This window comes from Trachypithecus francoisi, unplaced genomic scaffold (genome assembly GCF_009764315.1).
Source record: "Trachypithecus francoisi isolate TF-2019V2 unplaced genomic scaffold, Tfra_2.0 Lachesis_group5, whole genome shotgun sequence".
NCBI lineage: Eukaryota > Metazoa > Chordata > Mammalia > Primates > Cercopithecidae > Trachypithecus > Trachypithecus francoisi.
Window position 1 is genome coordinate 82363542 of NW_022681470.1, and position 22544 is coordinate 82386085.

Consider the following 22544-nt stretch of genomic DNA (forward strand, 5'->3'; position numbering starts at 1 on the left):
AGATTCTATTTATTCTTCATTTCAGAAGAATTTCTCTGCTGGGAGTAATATTCTTGGCTGATAATTTATTTCTTTCAATATTTTGTATGTATCATTCCAATATCTCCTGGCCTGTAAACTTTCTGCTGAGAAATCTGCTTATCTAATGGAAATTCCCTTTTATGTGACTTGACATTCTCGATGCTTTTAAAATTCTTTCTTTCTGTTTGACTTTGCCAATTTGACTATAATGTGCCCCAGAGAGGACATGTTTAAGTTTAATCTCTTTGGGTTTGTTTAGCTTTTTAGACCTGTATGTTCATTTGTCTTCCGAGACATGGGAAATTTTCAGCTATTAATTCATTAAACATATTTTCCTTGCTTTTCTCCTCTCTTCTCTTTCTGCAACAACCATAATCTGAATATTTGTCACTTAATGGTGTTCCCTAAATCCTGTGAGTTTTCTTCATTCTTTTTTCTTTTTCTTTTCTTTTTTGTCTGCTTGTGTTATTTCAAACACCTGGTCTTCAGGTTCAGAAGTTTTCTTCTGCTTGGTCTAGTCTGTTACTGAAGGTTTCAGTTGCATTTTTAAATTTCCTTCATTAAATTCTTCAGCTCTAGGATTTCTGTTTGGTTCTTTTCTATGATGTCTTTATTCAATTTTTCATTCAATTTATAAATTGCTTTCCTGTTCTCATTGAATTGTCTATCTGTATTCTCATATATTTCACTGAATTTTCCTAAGATTATTATTTTGAATTATTTTTTTGGCATCTTATACATTTCTTTATGACTGGAGCCTGTACTAGAGTATTATTGTTTTCATTTTGAGGTGACATAATTTCTTGTTTTTCAAGATGACATTCACTATGTTAGAGGATGATCCTTTTATGGGGGAACACACAGATATTTATTAGTATATACTTCCTTGTTTGATTTCCAAAACTTAAGTCATGTGCTTATAAGTGAGACACCAAACTTTACAGGCTTCAGCACATATAAATAGTCTTATTTTTGTCTAATGTTTAAATACAGTGTGAGCATGTAGTAAAAGTTGTAATGAAAGTTGTTGATAAAGTTAAATTCCAATATATGTTAATCAGGCTAATAAAAATACTGTAGACTTTGCTGGGCTGCTGTTGCCAGCAGCCACTGCCATTGTTCTCTCTCATGAGGTCCCTGCTACCCCACTGGAGCACTTTTGCTGGCAGCCTCCTGTCAGAATGTGTTCACTCATGGCACCCCTGGTGCCCCTACCAGAGAACTTCCCACATGTGTTGCCCATCCTTCCCCCACTGGAACACTTTTGCTGACTGCCTCCCACCAGAGCATGGTCACTAATGACTCCACCACTGTGACATTGGAGTGTTTCCCACCCATGGCTACCCTGCAACCACTAGTGTAGTGCTATTGCCTGCAGTCTGGGAGCACCTTGGCCTCTCCAGCCCAGCTGGGGCTTGCCCTTGAGTGATCAGAGCACAAAGCCATGGGCCCAGTCCCAGCCACCCAGGGTTAAAGTGTGCTGCGCAGGAGTGTTGAAATGAGAGTTGGCCTGCTGAACGCATTCAGAAACAAAGCCTTTCAACTTTACCCAACTTGCACCACAGCCAAATCCTTGAGAGCAATAAAGAACACAAAAACAAAGACCAGTCCAAAGAACAACAACTTCAAAGGAAAAAGGAATATCAGCCTTCACAGATCAGAAACAGACTGTGTAAGGACTCTGCAACTCTAAAAGCCAGAGTATCTTCTTACCTCCAAACAATCACACTGGCTCTCCAGTAAAGGTTCTTAAACACGTTGAAATTGCTGAAATGTCACGTGTTTAATTCAGAATCTGGATGGCAAGGAAGCTCATCAAGGTACAAGAGAAGGTCAAAACCACATCCAAGGAAAACAGTAAAACAATCCAAGAGTTGAAGGACAACTTAACCATTTTAAGAAAGAACCAAACCGAACCTAGGGATATGAAAAATTCACTACAAGAATTTCAAAATATAATTGGAGGCATTAGACCAAGCTGAGGAAAGAATCTCAGAACTGGAAGATTGCTCACTTGAAGCAATGAAAAATAAAGAAAAAAGAAGTTTAAAAATGAACAAAACATTTGAGAAATGTGGAATTCTGTAAAGAGCTCAAACAGCAAAGGTTCTTAACCAGATTGACTTTCCTGAAAGAGGAGAGCAAGCCACTTGGAAAACATATATGAGGATATAGTCCATGACAATTTGGAAATCTTGCTAGAGAGGTCAAGATGCAAATTCAAGAAATTCAGAGAACTACTGTATGAAGGAGTTGATCATCCCCAAGTTCATCATCCCCGAGACACATAGTCATCAGATTCCCCAAGGTCAGCATGAAAGAAAAAATCTTAAAGGCAGTTAGAGAGAAGGGGCAGATCACTTGCAAAGTGAACCCCTTCAATCTAATAGCAGTCCTTTTAGCAGAAACCTTACAAGTCTACAGAGATTGGAGGCCTATTTTCAACATCCTTAAAGAAAAGAAATTCCAACCAAAAATCTCATGTCCCACCAAACTAAGCTTCATAAGCAAAGGAGAAATGAAATCCTTGTCAGAGAAGCAAATGGTAAGGAAATTTGTTGCCACTAGATCTACCTTACAAGAGGTCCTAAAGGGAGTGCTAAACATGGAAATGAAAGAACATTCCCTGCGACCACAAAAACACACTTAAGTACAGAGGCCATTGACATTATAACACAACTGTATAATTAGGTCTGCATAACAACCAGCTAATAATACAGTAACAAGATCAAATCCTCACTTGTTAATATTGACCCTGAATGTAAATGGGCTAAATGCCCCACTTTAAAGGCCGACTGTGGCAAATTGGATAAAGAAGCAAGACCCAACTGTCTGCTGTCTTCAAGAGACCCATCTCACAAGTAACGACACCCATAGACTCAAAGTAAAGAGTTAGAGAAAGACCTATCAGGCAACTGGAAAACAAAAAAAGAGCAGAGGTTGCTATTCTTATATCAGCTAAAACAGACTTTAAACAAATAATGATCAAGAAGGACAAAGAAGGCCATTACATAACAATAAAAAGTTCAGTACTAAAATACCTAACTATTCTAAATATATGCACACCCAATATTGGAGCACCTAGATTCATTAAACAAGTACTGAGAGTCCTACGAAGAGTTTTAGACAACCACATAATAATAGTGGAGGACTTCGACACCCCAATGACAGCATTAGACAGATTGTTGAGGCAGCAAACTACAAAACTATTCAGGACTTAAACTTGGTACTTGACCAATTGGATCTAACAGGCACCTACAGAACACCATGCCTGACAACAGAATATACAATCTTCTCATCAGCACATGGCACATACTCTAAGACTGACCACATATTTGTCCATAAAGCAAGTCTCAACAAAATCACAAAAATCAAAACCATAACAACGACGCTGTTGGACCACAGCTCAAGCACAAGCTTCTGTGTGACTTTTGGTTAAAGAATGAAATTAAGGCAGAAATTTAAAAAAATTCTTTGAAACTAAAAACAGACACAACATACCAGAATACTCAGGAAACAACGAAAGAGGGATTAAGAGGAAAGTTTATAGTGTTGTACACCTACATCAAGGAGTTAGAAAGATCTCAAATTAAGACTCTGATGATTACACCTAAAGGAACCAGAAAAACAAGAGAAAACCAACCCCAAAGCTAGCAGAAAAAAAGAAATTACAAAAATCAGAGCAGAACTGAACAAAATTGAGGCATGAAAATCCATACAAAAGATCAACAAAACCAAAAGTTGGTTCTTCAGAAGATTAAACAAGTTTGATAGCCTGGTGGCTAGATTTATAAAGAAAAAAATAGAGAAGACCCAAATACACCCAATCAGAAATGACAAAGGTGGCATCATAACTGACCCCAGAGAAATATAAAAAAAATTTCAGCTGAGCAAGTTGGCTCATGCCTGTAATCCCAACTTTGGGAGGGCGAAGCAGGCGGATCACCTGAGGTCGGGGTTTGAGACCAGACTGGCCAACATGGTGAAACCTCATCTCTAGTAAAAATACAAAAATTAGCCAGGTGTGGTGGCATGTGTCTGTAGTTTCAGCTACTCAGGAGACTGAGGCAGGAGAATCGCTTGAAACCAGGAGGTGGAGATTGCAGTGAGCCAAGATCGCACCACTGGAATCCAGCCTAGGTGAGCGAGGCTGTGTCTCAAAAAAAAAAAAAAAAAATTCTCAAAGACTGCTGTGAACACCTCTCTGCATACAAACTAGAAAGCCTAGAAGAAATGAGTAAATTCCTGGAAACACATAGTCTCCCAAGATTAAACCAGGAAGAAATTGAAATCCTGAACAGACCAATAAAGAGTAATAACAGACCAACTGAGTCAGTAATAAAACACCTAAAAACCATAACAGCCCTGGACCAGATGGATTTGATTCTACCAAAGGTGCAAAGAAGAGCTAGTACTAATCCTACTGAAATTATTTCCAAAAATCAAGGAGGAAGGACTCCTCTGTAACTTATTTTATAAGGCCAGCATCATTCTGATACCAAAACCTGGCAGAGACACAACAAGAAAAGAAAAATTCAGGCCAATATCCCTAATGAACATAGACACACAAATCATCAACTTAGTACAGCAAACTGAATTGAGTGAGCAGCACATCAAAAAGTTAATTCACCATGGAGAAGTAGGCTTTATTCCTGGAATGCAGAGTTGGTTTAACATATGCAAATCAATAAGTGTGATTTATTATGTAATCAGAATTAAAAACAAATGCCACATGATCATCTCAACAGATGCAGGAAATGCTTTTGATAAAATTCAACATCTCTGCATGTTAAAAACTCTCAACAAGCTAGGCATTGAAGCCACAAACCTCAGAATAATCAGAGCCATATATGGCAAGCACACAGTGAACATCATACTGAACAGGCAAAAACTGGAACCATTCCCACTGATAACTGGAACAAGAGAAGGATGCCAATTCTTACCACTCCTGTTAAACACAGTATTGGAAATTCTAGCCAGAGCAGTTATGCAAGAGAAAGAAACATAACACATTCAGATAGTAAGAGGTCAAACTATCTGTAGACTATATGATTCTCTATCTAGGAAACTTTACATAGTTTCTGTCGAAGATTTCCTACATCTGATAAAACAACTTTAGGAAAGTTTCAGGATATAAAATCAATGTACAAAAATCAGTAGCATTTCTATACACCAAAAACATCCAAACTGAGAGCCAAATCAATGCCATTCACAATAGCCACAATAAGAATAAAATATCTAACAGTTAACCAAGGTGATGATAGATATCTACAATGAGAATTACAAAGCACTGCTGAAAGAAATTAGAGATGACACTAACAAATGGAAAAACACTCCATGCTCATGAATAGGAAGAATCAATATTGTTAGAATGGCCATACTGCCCAAAGCAGTTTACAGATTTAATCCTATTCCTATCCAATTACCAACATCATTTTTCACAATTCAAAAAAAAAAACCTATTCTAAAATTCGTGTTGAACCAAAGAACTTGAATTGCTAAAGCAATCCAAAGCAAAAAGAGCAAAGCTGGAGGCATCACACTACCCAACTTCAAACTATACAAGGCTACAGTAACCAAACAGCATGGTAAGGGTACAAAAACAGACAGATAGACCAATGGAACAAAGTAGAGAACCCAGAAATAAAGCCACACTGTCTACAATGACAACAATTGGGAAAGAACTCCCTTTTCAATAAATGGTTCTGGGATAACTGGCTAGCCATATTCAGAAGATTGAAACTGGACCCCCTCCTGTCACTATATACAAAAATTAACTCAAGATGGATTAAAGACTTAAATGTAAGACCTAAAACAGTAGAAACCCTAGAAGAAAACCTAGGAAATACCATTCTGGACATCAACCTTGACAAAGAACTTATGACCTAGTCCCTAAATGCAATTGCAACAAAAACAAAAGTGACAAGTGGGACCTAATGAAACTAAAGAGCTTCTTCATAGCAAGCGGAATTATCAACAGAGTAAACAGACAACTTACAGAATGAGAGAAAATATTCACAATCTGTGCATCTGACAGAGTTCTAACATCCAGAGTCTATAAGGATCTTAAACACCCCAACAAACAAAAAACCAAGTAACTCCACTAAAACATGGGCAAAGGATATTAACAGATACTTCTCAAAAGAAGACATACATGTAACCAACAAATATATTAAAAATATACTCATGATCACCAATCACTAGAGAAATCCAAATCAAAACCACAATGAGATAACATCTTACACCAATCAGAATGGCTATTATTAAAAAGTCAAAAAACAATAGCTGCTGGTGAGAATGTGGCAAAAAGGAAACATCCTGCTGGTAGCAATGTTAATTAGTTCAGCCCCTGTGGAAAGCAGTGTGGAGATTTCTTCAAGAACTTAAGAGAGAACTACCATTCAACCCAGCAATCCCTCTACTGGGTGTATACCCAGTGGAAAATAAATCGTTCTACCAATAAGACACATGCATGCTTATGTTTGTTACAGCACTATTCACAATAGCAAAGACATGGAATCAACCTAGATGCCCGTCATTTGTGGACTGGATAAAGAAAATGTGGTACATATACACTATGGAATACCACCCAGCCGTGAAAAGAATGATATCATGTCCTTTGCAGCAGCATGATACAGCTGGAGGTCATAATTTTAAGCAAACTGACACAGGAACAGAAACCAAATACCACATATCTTCACATATTCGTGGGAGATACACTTTGTTACACATGGGCAGGAAGATGGGAACAATAGACACTGGTGACTGCTTGAGGGAGGAGGGTGAGGGAAAGGTATGGGTTAGAAGGCAAACTGTTGTTGACTATGCTCACTACCCATGTGATGGGATAATTCATACCCCAAGCCTCAGCAATACACAATTTAACCATGTAACAAATCTGCATATGTACCCTCAGAACCTAAAATAAAAGTAGAAGAAAAAACAAAGAAACAAATTAAAAAAAACCAAACAAGTAAAAACACGATGTGATTTTCATGTTGTTAAATTTAGATTTGCTATTTTATTATTTGTTTTTGGTTAGTCTCTCTTTTTTTTTTTTTCGCTGTCCTTCCTCTTTTGGCTTCTTTAGTATTATTTAAAGAATTTTTAGAATTCTATTTTAATTCATATGTTGCTTTTTAGGCCTACCCTTTAAATCATTTTTTGCTTGAGGTATTAAACGATCAATTCTTAACATTTACATCTAATTAAAGTTAATATTGGTAAAAATTGTTGTAAACTAGAAATCATATATATTAACAAAGAAAATCAATACTTGTTTCTCAATTTTTTTTTAATTGTAGGTTGCAGAAAAGAATGAAATCAAAAGGTATTTTGAGTCAAAACTCTCTGAAGATGACACAACACATTTCAAGCTGCCTAAATACAGACATTTATTAGAAACATTTTTCAAGTTTGTAATGCTGATTGACTACATATTTCAGGAACTCATTCGTCAACTTATGAACACTGCAATCACACTACTTTTGGAATTATTTAATGGTTCTGCTGGAATGCCATTTTCAGTGGAAAAAAAGAATGAAAATCTCATCAGGTAAATTATTTTTTTGAACTCAAAAAGTAACTTACAATTATAATATTTTAACATATTGCCACATATGGAGGAAATATTCAATAATTTAAGCTAGAGTTTGAAAATTCTTCTGGTGGCAGAGTACATGTACTCATGTTTGCTATTAACAGAAATTATTATTTAGTAATACCTTACTTAATATTGGTGCTATAGGATACCCAGTAGAATTTTAATTTCACATAAACGATACATAATTTTTAGTATACTTTAAGTATTACCTATGTTAAAAATTATTGTTTATCTGAAATTCAGATTTCTCTGATAATTTAGCAAATATATATTTTATTTGTTATATCTGGCAATTCTGCGCCTAGGTATACTCTGTCTTCCAAGGTCAGAGTTAGTTTTTAAAGATATGTGAGAATTCTGGAAGGAGCTACAAAGTCCAATTGGAATTTGAGTCAATTCCAAGAAATATCTGTTGAATATTTTCCCAATGAAAAAACTATCTGAAAAACATTTTTACCTTCTAAACACTACTGGTAAAAACAAAGCATTTTTCTTATTTTCAACAACTAGATATATCTACCATAACTGGTGAAACAGGAATATTAATTGAAATGATGGCATACTTTGTAGCTGGTGAAACAGGACTATGAATTGAAACGATGACATGCTTTAATTTTTATTTATCAAAATTTAATAATGTCATTTTAGGCTAATTAAAGTTTTATAACTAGATAGCTGAAAATATATCAATTCAAAAAATTTTAAAGATTATTCAAGATAATATTTTTGTTTTTCTAATTGTTACTGAATCTACAGAGCTGACATTACTTATCTAAGGACTTCTAACTGGTTTGAGTCAGTGCCAGGATTTTAACCTATGTAAGAACGCAACTATTTAGTGCATTATAATTTTATTTCCTTTAAAACAATGTGTGTGTGTGTTTAGGAGAGGTCTTTATATTCTTAACATAGTTTTTGAGAGATATTATTATAATTAATTCATCATATTATAGCAAATTTAGAAAACAAATATCACCCTTCATTCTATAACTTAATTACAACATCTTACCATTTTATATTATTTTTATAGTCTTTTCCTATATGTTTTTCCATTGTTGTAATCCTAGTGTACTGTTTTATAGCTCATTTTTCAAACACAGTGTCTCCTGTATGCATTTTTTATGATACAGGAAGAATATATATAGGTCAGGCCCAGTGGCTCACGTCTGTAATCACAACACTTTGGGAGACCAATGAGGATGAATTACTTGAGTTCAGGAGTTCAAGATCAGCCTAGGCAACATGGCAAGACCCTGTCTCCACAAAAAATACAAAAATTAGCTGTACACAGTGGCACTGGCACACACCTGTGGTCCCAGCTACTTGGGAGGCTGAAGTGGGAGGATCACTTCAGCCTGGGAGGTTGAGACTTCAGTGAGCTGTAATCATGCCACTCCACTCCAGCCTGGGCAACAGAGTGAGATCTTATCTCAAAAAAAAAAAAATATATATATATATATATATATATATTATATATATATATATAGGTTTAAGCACATCTTTTTGTGGAGTCAGACCACCTCGGTTTTAATCTCTGATTTGACTCTTGCTAGTTTTACTTAGTTGAGCTATTAACCCAACAGAGGTTGAATAAATTTGGCTGGGCATGGTAGTTCACACCTGTAATCCCAACACTTTGGGAGGCTGAGGTGAGAGGATCACTTGAGTTCAGGAGTTCAAGACCAGTCTGGGCAACAAAGTGAAACCCTGTCTCTACAAACAACAACAACAACAACAACAGAAAACTAAGAAAATTAGCCAGGCGTGATGCTGCATGCCTGTAGTCCCAGCTACTCGGGAGACTGAGGTGGGAGGATCGCTTGAGCCCAGGAGGTTGAGACTGCAATGAGCCATGATCACTAAATATATAAATAAATAAATAAATAAATAAATAAATAAATAAATAATTTAGACTTCAATTTTCTAATCTATAAAATGAAGGTAACAGTAATACCTATGCCATAATGTTGTTTGAGAATAAACACAGTAAATGTCTGATAAAAGGCATCAATCATTGTTGAATCTGTTTCCATTGACCTCTTAACAGTATTGGTTGGTATAATAGTTCCATAATGACTAATGATGTTGAACATCTTTGCATGTGCTTTTTGGCCATTTATATATGTTCTTTGAGGAAATATCTGTTCAAAATCTTTGTTCATTTTAAAATTGTGTTAGTTAATTAATTTATTTAGATGGGGTCTTGTGTTTCTCAGACTTGTCTTGAACTCCTGGGCTCAAGTGATACTCTCACCTCAGCCTCCCTCATAGCCGGGACTACAGGTTCATGCCATCATGCCCAGCTAAGTTATTTGTCTTTTGATTGCTGAGTTCTAAAAGTTCTTTCTTTATTAGATTCTGTGGATCATCTTTTCTTTTCTTAATAGTATCCTTTGCAGTAAAAAAGTTTTTAGTTTTTAATTTTTATTTAATTTTTAATTTTATTTTTCTTTCATTTAACTTTTATTTGATTGATTGTGCTTTAAATGTATCTAAGAAATCATTGCATAATCCAAAGTCTTGAAGATTTACTCTTGTTTTTATCTAAGATCTTATAACTTTAGCTCTTGCATTTAGGCTTTGATGCATTTTGAGTTAATTTTTGTATATGGTATGAGATGGGGTCCAAATTTATTCTTTTGTATATGAATATCCAGTTGTCCCAGTATTATTTGTTGAAAAGAATAACACTATTTCTTTCTCTATTGAATTGTCTTGGCACCCTAATTGACAATCAGCTGACTAAAAATGTATGGGTTTATTTTCAGACACTCTATTTCATTTCATTGCTCCATGTCTGTCCTTATGCCAGTACCATACTGTCTTTATTACTATAGCTTTGTAGTAAGTTTTGAAATTGGGAATTGGGAATTTTCTAACATTGCTCTTCTTTTTCAACATTGTTTTGGCTGTTCTGGGTCCCTTGCATTTTCATATGAATTTTAGAATCAGCTTGACAAGTTCTGCAAATATTCAGCTAGAATTTTGATAGAGACAGCATCAAAACTGGAGATAAATACGGGGAATATTTTCATTCTAATAGTATAGTCTTCTAATCCATGAACATGGGCTGTCTTTCCATTTATGTAGGCATTCTTTAATTTCTTTCAATATTTTGTGGTTTTCAGTGTATGAGTCATGCATTTTTTGGTTAAAATGGTTTGTAAATATTTTATCATTTTGTATGCTGTTGTGAATGGAGTTATTTTTGAATTTTATTTTTTGGTTGTTCATTGCCAGCATATTGAAATACAAATGATTGTTGTATATTGATCTCATATCTTGCTACTTTGTTGAACTTTTTAAATTATCCCTGACAAGTTTTTAAAACTAATTGTTTAGGGTTTTCTATATGCAAAATCATGTCATCTGCAAATAGAGATAATTTTACTTCTTTACCAATCGGATACCTTTTATTTCTTTTTATTGCCTAATTCCCCTGGCTAGTAAGTACTTTACAGTGTTGAATAGAAATGGTGAAAGCGAACATCCCTGTCTTGTTCCAGAGCTCAGGAGGAAAACATACAGTCTTTCCTCATTAAGTATGATGTGCCTGGGGGTTTTTCACAGATGCTTCCTATCAGGTTGAGGAATTTCTCATCTGTATTAGTTTGTTGTCACATTGTTATAAAAAACTACCTGAGACTAGGTAATTTATAATTAGAAGAAGTCTAATTGGCTCATGGTTCCACAGTCTGTACAGGAAGCATGTCTGGGAGGCCTCAGGAAACTTATAATCATTGCAGAAGGTGAAGGGGGAAGCAGGCATGTTTTACATGGTTGGATCAGGAGGAAGAGATGTAGGGGGAAGTGCTACATACTCCTTAAAACAACCAGGTCTCATGAGAACTTACTGTCATGAAAACAGCACAGAGGAAATCTTTCCCCTTAATCCAGTCACCTTCCACCAGACCCTTCCTTCAACACTGGGGATTACAATTTGGCATGAGATTTGGTTGAGGACACAATCCAAACCATATCACCATCTATCTTACTTGAATGTTTTTGTCATGAAATAGTGTCGGATTTTGTCAAATGCTTTTTTTTCCTGTGTCTGTTGAGATGACCATGTGTCTTTTACTTTATTCTATTAATATAGCATATTATATTACATATATACATTTTCATAAATGGAACAAATCTTGCATTCTTGGGATAAATCCCACTTAATTTTAGTTTATTATCCTTTGTATATGCTGCTGGATTCAGTTTCGTGTTATTTTGTTGAAAATGTTCACATCTATATTCGTAAAGGACATTGGTCTGTAATTTTCTTGTGATGTGTTTGTCTGGTTTTGGATTCAGGATAAGACTCACCTCATAGAGTGAATTGGGTAGCGTTATTACCACCTATCTTCTGAAAATTTTATGAAGGACGGGTGTTAATTCTTCCTGAAATGTTTAAAAGATTCATCTGTGAAGTCTGGGCCTCAGCTTTTGTGTGTGTGTGGGATGTATTAAAATTACTAATTAAATCTCTTTACTTGTTATAGATTTGTTTAGATTTTCTATTTATTCTTGATAAAATTTTGGTAATTTATGTCTTTCTAGGATTGTGTCCATTTTATCTAACTTATTTAAACTGTTGGTATATAGTTGTTTATAGTATTCACTTATAATTGTTTTGATTTCTGTAAGGTCAATAGTGATGACTTCTCTTTCATTACAGATTTTAGTAATTTGAGGCTTTTCTCTTATTTTCTTAGTCAGTCTAGTTAAACATTTATTTATTTTGTTGATCTTTTTAAAAACCAACTTTTGGTTTTATTGATTTTTTTGTCAATTAAAAAAAATCCCAAACAAGTTAATTTTTAAATGGGTGAAAGATCTAAGCAGACATTTCATCTAAGAAGAAACAGATTGCAAATTTTTTGTGTCTTAAAGATGCTGTAAATCATTAGACATTAGAGAAATGCAAATTAAAATCACAATGAGACACTTTTACATACTTGCTAGAATGGCTAAAACAATACCAACAATACAAAGTGCTCATGAGGATGAGGAGCAACTGGAACTCTAATACATGGCTGCTGGGAATGCAAAAGGATACAGATGCTCTGGAAAACAGTTGGGCAATTTCTTATAAACATAAACTTACCCTGTAATCTAGCAAGCCTCCTCCTAGCCATTTACCCTAAAAAACAGAAAACACTTTTCTATGGAAAAAAACCATATGTAAATATTTATAATGGCTTTATTCATAATTGTTCAAATCTGGAAATAATCTAAATATCTGTAAGTGGATAGCCATGAAATGGAGTACTTCTCAGCAATAAAAATGAGTGAAATATTGCACTTATGCAACACGAATGAATCTCTAATGTTAAGTGAAGGAAGCCAGACTCAAAACACTATATATTAGATGATTCCATTTATATGACATTCCAACAAACCAAAACTGGAAGGGCAGGAATCAAATCAGTGGTTGCCATGGGCTAGGTGGGGTTGAGAGGTACCTTCTATAAGGGGGCCTGATACAATTTTTTAGATGACAGAAATGTACTACATTTAGTCATTGTGATTGTAGTGGTTAACTGTGTGTGACTGACAAAATTCGTTAGAACTGCATACCTGAGAAGCATGAATTTTACTGGATATAAATTATACCTCAATAAACCTGACATTAAAAATAAAGTATTATTTATTTAGCACATATCACTTGTCAGATACTTTGTTAGATCCTGGACATACAATGCTGAACAAAATAGACAGTTTTTGCTCGAATGTAGTTTACAGTCTAGAGGAAGGGAGAGAGATTAATCTACTGACAACACAAATATATTTAACATTACAATAAATGCCACAAAGAAGATGTTTGGGGTATTATGAGACTGAATCTGGTCTGGGAGAAGATTCATTGATAGGAGTTAATGAGGAAATCAAGAAGAAAGGGTGGTCAAGTGATCCCTAAAAAGTATATCATATACCCTAAAGAACAAGAAACGTATTTGAAAAAGTGAGAAGAGAGTATGACAACAGTAAAGTGATAAGAAAATAGCATAAGACGTAATGTGATTGATCAAACCTATAAATAATAAATGTCTTTTCTACCATCCTAAAAGTTTGTAAAGAATTTGTTATAAAATCAGCTAATCCTAAATCATCATTGCAACCCATGGATACCAAGTGGAGAGTGTTTCAAAAAGTAAAAGTCTTCATATGTTAGGTGATAAAACAAAATAAACTTAAAATGATTAAAATCATACAAAGTATGTTCTCTGACCAACATAAATTAGAACATAAATTAGAATTAGAAATCAATAACAGAAGAAAGTTTGAGAAAGGTCACAAATACATGGAAATTAAATAACATACTCCTAAATAACCAGTGAGTCAAAGCAGAAATCACAAGGGAAATTGAAATAAAATCCGGTTTTATAAATGAATGAAAATGAAAGCACAACATACCAAACCTTACTATAGGCAGCAAAGGCAGTGCTTAGAGGGAATTTATACATGTAAAAACTACATGATATCTGTGTTCTACAAATGTTTTATCCCAGTTCATAAATTGTTTTAATTTTCTTAAGTGTCTTTTGATAAACAAGAGTTTTTAATTTTTATGAAGTCCAGTTTAACTATTTTTTCTTTCAAAGGTTTGGGCTTTTGATTTCTGATCTAAAGCATTGTTTCCTAATGCAACAGCAGGATGAATTTTTCCAATATTTTCTTTTAGAAATTTTATACTTCTGAATATTATGTTGTATCTGTGATCCTTTTTTGGTTAATTTTTGCAAATGGTGTCAGGTGTGGTTTGAGGTATATATTGTTATATGTAGGTATTTAATCCCTCCAGTAGTTTGTTGAAAAGACTAATCTTCCTCCAGACAATTACCCTAACATACTGTAGAAAATTGATTAATTAAATATATTCGTGAGTCTATTTCTGAATGCTTTTTTCTAGTCCAGTGATCTGTGAATCTGTCCTTTCACCAATATCTCACAGTCTTCATAACTATAATTTTATAATAAGTCTTGAAATCAGGTAGTATGTATTCTTCAGCTTTGTTCTTCTTTTTCAAAATTGTTTTAACTATTTAATTCATTGACTTTTTCATATGTGTGTTATAATTAACTAGCAGATTTATTCAAAAGGCCTACTGAGATTTTGATTGAGATTGCATTGAATATATAGATCAATTAGGGGAGAATCGACAATATTCAGACTTTTAAGCCCTGAATATGGTATACTTTTTTCTTTATTTAGATATTCTTTGATTTATCTCATCAGTGTTTTATAGAACTCAGTGTGCAAATATTGCACATTTTTGTTTTAAACTACCTATTTCATATTTTGATAGTATTAAAAATGGTACCCTATTTTAAATATGGTTTCTAATTATTCATTGCTAGTATAAAGAAATACAATTGATTTTGCATATTGACCTTATATCTGTAACCTTACTAAACTCCCTTATCAGTTGTAATAACTTTTCTTTGGTAGACAGTTTTAGAATTTCTACTTAGACCAAGTGTCAACAAAATACATCCCATAGGCTAAATCCTGTGGCAGCCAGTTTTTATAAATTAGTTTTGTTGGACTATAGCCACACCCGTTTGTTTACCCATTGTCTGCAGCTACTTTTGCACTACAAAGGCAAAATTCGGTTGTTGTGACAGACCACCATATATGGTCCACAAAATGTAAAATATTTTCTATCTGGTCCCTTACAGAAAAGCTTTGCTGACCCATGCTCTCGAGTAACCACTAAAAGATAGTGATAGGATGTCTAAAAAGCTAAGAGAAGGAAAAATATTAAAATAATAAAAAAACTGATTAATCTAAAAGCAGCTCTTCTTACAGGCTAATACAAATTATTTTTGTTACTTTTATCTCTTCCATGATACTGCTAAAACTTTAGAACTCTTCAACTCCATTTATTTTCCTCTTGCCTTTTACAGCATTCTTTTACTATATTTTAAATACATTTTTAGTTGTTCATATATTTTAACTCCAGAAGACATTAAAAGTATTGTTTTGAATGGTCAGTATCCATTTATGTTTATCCATGTAATTACCATTTCTTGTGTTTTTTCCTTTTGCTTGTTTCTGTTTGTGTGGGGTCATTTGCCTTCTTCCTGAAAAACAATCTAGTATTTCTTCCAGTGCAGTAATGCTGGGAAAGAGTTCCCTTGGTTTTTAATTGTTGAAAAAGAACTTTATGTCACCATCATTTATAAAGGATATTTTCACTGGGTGTAGAGTTCTAGGTAATGTGAGACTCTTTTGAAAGACTTCTCAGTTTAATTTTTTAAACATTTTTATTTTAGGTTTGGGGGTATACGTGAAGGTTTTTACATAAATAAACATGTGTCGTGGGGGTTTGTTGTACATATTATTACATTACCCAGATATTAAGCTCAATACCCAATAATGATCTTTTCTGCCCCTCTCCCTCCTTCCACCTTCCTGGCTCAAGTAGACCCCAGTGTCTGCTGTGTTTCCTTCTTTGTGTTCATAAGTTCTTATCATTTAGCTCCCACTGATAAGTGAGAACATACAGTATTTGGTTGTGTTCTTGTGTTAGTTTGCTAAGGATGATCGCCTCTAGCTCCATCCATGTTCCTGTAAAACGCATGATCTTGTTCTTTTATATGGCTGCATCATATTCCGTGGTGTATGTATACCACATTTTCTTTATCCAGTGTGTCATTGATGGGCATATAGGTTGATTCCATTTCATTACTTTTGTGAACAGTGCTGCAGTGAACATTGGTGTTCATGTATCTTTATGGTAGAATGCTTTGTATACCTTTGGGTATGTACCCACTAACGGGACTGCTGGGTCGAATGGTAATTCTCCTTTTAGCTCTTTGAGTAATTGCCATACTGTTTTCCACAATGGTTGAACTAATTTACACTCCCACCAGCAGCGTATAAGGGTTCCTTTTCTCTGCAACCTCACCAGCATCCGTTATTTTTTTACTTTTTAATAATAACCATTCTGACTGGTGTGAGATGGTATCTTATTGTGGTTTTGATTTGCATTTTTCTAATGATAAGTGATATTGAGCTCTTTTTCATATGCTTATTGGCTGCTGTATGTCTTCTTTTGAGAAGTGTTTGTTCATGTCCTTTGCCCACTTTTTAGTGGGGTTGTGTTTTCCTTGTAAATTTAAGTTCCTTATAGATGCTGGATATTAGACCTTTGTCAGATACAAAGTTTGCAAGTATTTTCCCCCATTATGTAGGTTGTCTGTTTACTCTGTCGATAGTTTCTTTTCCTGTGCAGAAGCTCTTAAGTTTAATTAGATCCTGTTTGTCAATTTTTACTTTTGTTGCAAAGGATTTTTGTGTCTTCATCATTAAATCTTTGTCCATGCCTATGTCCAAAATGGTGCTGCCTAGGTTGTCTTCCAGGGTTTTTATAGTTTTGGGTTTTACATTTAAGTCTTTAATCCATCTTGAATTGATGTTTACATATGGTGTAGAGGAGTCCAGCTTCAATCTTCTGCATATGGCTAGCCAGTTATCTCAGCACCGTTTATTGAATAGGGAGTGTTTCCTTCATTGCTTGTTTTTGTCAGCTTTGTCAAAGATCAGATGGTCATAGATAATGGGGCCTTATTTCTGGGCTCTCTATTCTGTTCCATCGGTCTATGTGCCTGTTTTTGCAGCAGTACCATTCTTTTTTGGTCACTGTAGCCTTGTAGTGTAGTTTGAAGTTGGGTAATGTGATTCCTCTAGCTTTGTTCTTTTTGCTTAGGATTGCCTTGGCTATTTGGGCTCTTTTTTGGATCCATATAAATTTTAAAATAATTTTTTCCAATTCTGTGAAGAATGTCATTGATAGTTTGATAGGAATAGCATTGAATCTGTAAATTGCTTTGGTCAGTATAGCCATTTTAATGATATTGATTCTACCTATGAACATGGGATGTTTTTCTATTTCTGTGTCTTCTCTGATTTTTTGAGCAGTGTTTTGTAATTCTCATTGTAGAGATCTTTCACCTCCCTGGTTAGCTGTATTTCCAAGTATTTTATTCTTTTTGTGGCCATTGTGAATGCGAATTCATTCACAATTTGGCTGTTGGCTTGATTGTTGTTAGTATAAAGGAATGCTAGCGATTTTTGTATGTTGATTTTGTATCCTGCAACTTTGCTGAAGCTGTTTATCAGCTGAAGGAGCAGCTTTGGGGCTGAAACTATAGATAAAGAATCAAGTTGTATGCAAACAGGTAGTTTGACTTCTGTCTTCCTATTTTGATGCACTTTATTTCTTTCTCTTGCCTGATTGCTCTGGCCAGGACTTCCAGCACTATGTTGAATAGGAGTGGTGAGAGAGGGCATCAGGTCCTGGGCTTTTTTGCTTGGTAGGCTGTTATTACTGATTCAGTTTTAGAGCTCATTAATGGTTTGTTCAGGGAATCAGTTTCTTCCTAGCTCAGTCTTGTGAGTGTATATGTGTCCAAGAATTTATCCATCTCTTCTAGATTTTCTAGTTTGTGTACAGAGGTGTTTCTAGTAGTTTGTGATTTTTTTTTTTTTTTTTTATTTCTGTGGGGTCAGTAGTAACATTCCCTTCATTGTCTCTAATTGTGTTTATTTGGATCTTCTCTCTTTTCTTCTTAATTAGTGTAGCTAGTGGCCTCTCTATTTTACTAATTTTTTCAAAAACAGCTCCTGGTTTTTTAAATGTTTGATCTTTTAAATTTTATTGATCTTTGAAATGTTTTTTTTGTGTGTGTGTCTCAATTTCCTTCTGTTTGGCTCTGATTTGGGTTATTTCTTGTCTTCTGCTAGCTTAGTGGCAGGTAGGTTGTATGTGTCTAACAATTGATCCCTTTTTTTCTAGGGTTTCCAACTTGTGGCATGTAGTTGCTCATAGTAGCTTCTAGTGATCCTTTGAATTTCTGCAGTATCAGTTGTAATGTCTCCTTTTTAATCTCTGATTTTATTTATTTGGGTCTTTGCTCTCTTTGTTTTTTAGTTAGTGTGACTAAAGATTTCTCAGTTTCCTTTATCTTTTCAAAAACCAGCTTTTTGTTTCATTGATCTTTTCTGGAGTTTTCTTGCTTTGATCTTTATTGTTTGTTTTCTTCTACTAACTTTGGATTTGGTTTCCTCTTGCTTTTCTCATTCTTTAAAATGTATCATTAGGTTGTTTATTTGAAAGTTTTTTTTGTTTTTTTTTTTTGAGGTAGAAACTTATACCTATATACTTCCCTCTTGGTACTGCTTTTGCAGTATCCCGTAGGTTTGGGTATGTTATGTTGGTTAAATTCCATGTGTTTGTGTAGTTCCCAGAATTCCTCCTGTGATTGATTTGTAGGGTTTTTGTTTTGTTTTGTTTTGTTTGTGGTCAGAGAAGATGCTTGATATTATTTTGATGTTATTGAATGTTTTAAGACTTGTGTTTTGACCTGACATATGGTCTATCCTTGAGAATTATCCGTGTGCTGAGAAGAATGTGTTTTCTGTAGTCATTAGATGAAATGTTCTGTAAATATCTATGAGGTCCATTTGGTTTTTCCTGCATTTTAAGTCTGATGTTTCTTTGTTGATTTTCTGTCTGGATGATCTGTCCAAGGCTGAAAGTGTGGTGTTGAAGTCTCTAGCTATTATTATTGTATTGGGTTTATCTTTCCCTTTAGATCTAATAATTATAAGAATTAAAGAAAGAGGAAAGAAACACGAAAGGTGGCTCGCCAGTCAAGACAGATTTACTTTAAGGAAAACGAACCTGAGAGGAGCCTTCTGGCTGAGTTAGGTCAGAGACCCACTCTCTTACAGACTAAGAGGTTTTTTTGTTTTTTTTTGAGACAAAGTCCTACACTGCCACCCGGGCTGGAGTGCAATCGCGAGATCTTGGCTTACTGCAACCTCTGCCTCCAAGGTTCATGCGATTCTCCTCCCAAATAGTTGGGATTACAGGTGCACACCACCACACCCAGCTAATTTTTTGTATTTTTAGTAGGCACAGGGTTTCACTATGTTGGCCAGACTGGTCTCAAACTCCTGACCTTATGATCCACCCACCTCAGCCTCCCAAAGTGCTGGGATTATAGGCCTGAGCCACCGTGCCCTGCCCAGACTAAGAGTTTTTAAGGATTCAGGGTGGGAGAGTTTATCAGAGGCTTGGACTGCTTCTGTGTCTCTTTGTTGTGCTTATCTGGGAGAGAGAGTCGTTTGTCTGTTCCCATACATCTTTCAGAAGCTGCAAACATACCCTCTTTTATCTGCTTTTATCTTCCCTATCTTAGTGCGCATGAAGGGAAAGGAATATGCTTATTAAGGCCTACTGTTTTACTGGGGTCCATTGTATGAGGGTAAAGTTTGGCAGTTACCCAAGAGACCTTCCCCTCACCTCCCTCTGTGCCTGAGTTGTCTTATCTGTGTTTTACTGTCTGCTCTTTCTGGCTGCATGTAATTAGAAGAGAAGTGATTTCCTTGAAATGCATAAGGCTAGAAAGGGAGCTGGAACTTAAAGTGGCAGTGTTTGTCCAAGATGACAGTGCTCCTGCTCTGTCAATAATACTTGCTTTTTGTATCTGTGTGCTCCAGTGTTGGGTACATGTATATTTACAAGTGTTCTATCTTCTTGCTGATTGACCACTTTATCATTCTATAATGACCCTCTTTGTGTCTTTTTACACTTTTTGTTGTATAATCTATGTTGTCTGATGAAAGTATAACTACTCCTCTTTTATGGTTTCCATTTGCGTGGAATATCTTTTTTCGTAGCTTTATTTTCAGTCTTTGTTTGTCGAGGTGAAGAGTGTTTCTTGTAGGCAACAGAAGGTTGATTCTTGGTTTTTCATTCATTCTGCCACTCTATATCTTTTGGTTAGAGAATTGAGTCCATTTACATCCATTCTTATTAAGTAAGGACTTACTCCTGCCAGTTTGCTATTTGTTTTTTTGGTTCTTTTGTGGTGGCCCCTTTCTTCTTTTCTTCCTTCCTGCCTTCCTTTTAGTGAAGGTGATTTTCTCTGGTGATATGTTTTAATTTCTTGCTTCTTTTTTGTGTATCTGTTGTTATGTTTATAGATTTTAGGTTACCATGAGTCTTGCAATTAATATAACCCATTATTTTAACCTCATGACAACTTAGTGTTGGTTGTATAAATGAACATACAAATAAGATAAGGAGAGTTATAAAATCTCTATATGTAATCTCCTTGCTTCTTAACTTTTATTGTTTCTTTTTATATCTTACTGTATAATCTGTGTCTTGAAAACTTGTAGTTATTTTTGATCAGTTCTTTATCTTTGTACTTAAAATATGAGTAGTTTACACATCACAGTTACAGTATTATAATATTCTTTGTTTGTTTGTTTTTTGAGACAGAGTTTCGCTCTTATTGCCCAGGCTGGAGTGCAATGACACAATCTTGGCTCACCACAACCTCCGCCTCCTAGGTTCAAGCAATTCTCCTGCCTCAGCCTCCCGAGTAGCTGAGATTACAGGCATGTGCCACCATGCCTGGCTAATTTTGTATTTTTAGTAGAGATAGGGTTTCTCCATGTTGGTCAGGCTGGTCTTGAACTCCCAACTTCAGGTGATCTGCCCGCCTCGGCCTCCCAAAGTGCTGGGATTACAGGCATGAGCCACTGTGCCAGGCCAATATTCTGTGTTTTTATGTGTACTTACTGTTACCAGTGAGTTTTGTGCCTTCAGATGATTTCTTATTGCTCATTAGTGTCCTTTCAGATTGAAGCACTTCCTTTAGCATTTCTTGTAGGATAGATCTGGTATTGATGATAAGTGTCTGGCAAAACCCTTAGGTTTTGTTTGGGAAGATTTTTATTTTTACTTTGTGTTTGAACGATATTTTTGCCAGGTGTACCATTCTAGGGTTGAATGGTTTTTTTTTTGTTTTTTGTCCTCTGTACGTTATTTATTTATTTATGTATTTGAGACAGGGTATCACTCTGTCTTGATATTTGGGAGTTTGATTATTAAATGCTTTGGGGTAGTCTTCTTTAGGTTAAATCTTCTTGGTGGTCCATACTCTCCTTGTACTTCCAAGCCTAGCCAATATTTATTATTTTCTGTTTTTTTTTAATAGCCATCCTAATGGGTTTGAGGTGATACAATATCTCAATGTGTTATGGATTGCATTTCCTTAATAATTAGTGATATTAAGCATCTTTTCTTGTGCTTATTATCCATTTGTGTATCTTCTTTGGAGAAAGGTCTAGTCAGGTCCTTTGCCTGTTTTTTAATGGGGTTGCTTTTTGTTGTTGAGTTGTACGTGTTCTTTATATATGTAGATATAAATGATTTTTAAATGATTTTTTTCTTCCCATTTCTTAATCCAGAACATTCAAGGACAACTATTTTCCTACTGGAAAGACAACAAATGATTGTGAAGAACTTGTTGATAATTCAAAGGCACATACTATTTCTGTTCAAAAGTCAGAAGTAAAAACAGACTCTGATATTAGTGAGGTAAAGTGATCTTTGAAAAATATAAACATAGATTTTTTGCTATAAAATGAATACATTTTGAAATTTAAAATGTGATTTATGGTTAATACCCACAACCCCTTGCCCAACATACCCTCCCCAACACACATACACACTCTTACCTGTTCCCACTGTAAGAAGCCATAATGGCACTTATCTCATTTAGTTCATTCGTTCATTCATTCACCATGTGGTTTATTGAGTACTTACTATGTTCCAGGCACTGAACTAGGTAAGCACTGAAATAACAGCAGTGGGCATAACAAATTCTCTGACCTCTTGGAGCTTATATTTTACCAGAGGAGACAGATAAACGAAGTGATGAGTACTGTGAAGAAAAACAAAGGAAAGGAAGGAATGCAGGAGTGATGTTGTATGCTATTTTACATAGGAATGATAAGGGAAGGCCACCCTATCTAAAGTATTATCTACTTCCTCCTCCCACTGCTACACTACTCTGTCTTTGCTTTTGTTCAATGGATTTTTGTTGTGTTCTTATCTTAAAA

General features: G+C 35.0%; 1 protein-coding gene across 1 annotated transcript in view; it reads left to right on the forward strand.

Annotated features, from left to right (window-relative positions):
• DNAH14 (dynein axonemal heavy chain 14) overlaps window positions 1-22544 on the forward strand; it is a 604313-nt gene that overhangs the window by 91698 nt on the left and 490071 nt on the right. The window contains exons 11-12 of the mRNA XM_033199195.1: window positions 7326-7576; window positions 21891-22020. Coding sequence (XP_033055086.1) covers window positions 7326-7576; window positions 21891-22020 — 381 coding nt within the window. The remainder of the gene's footprint in view (window positions 1-7325; window positions 7577-21890; window positions 22021-22544) is intronic.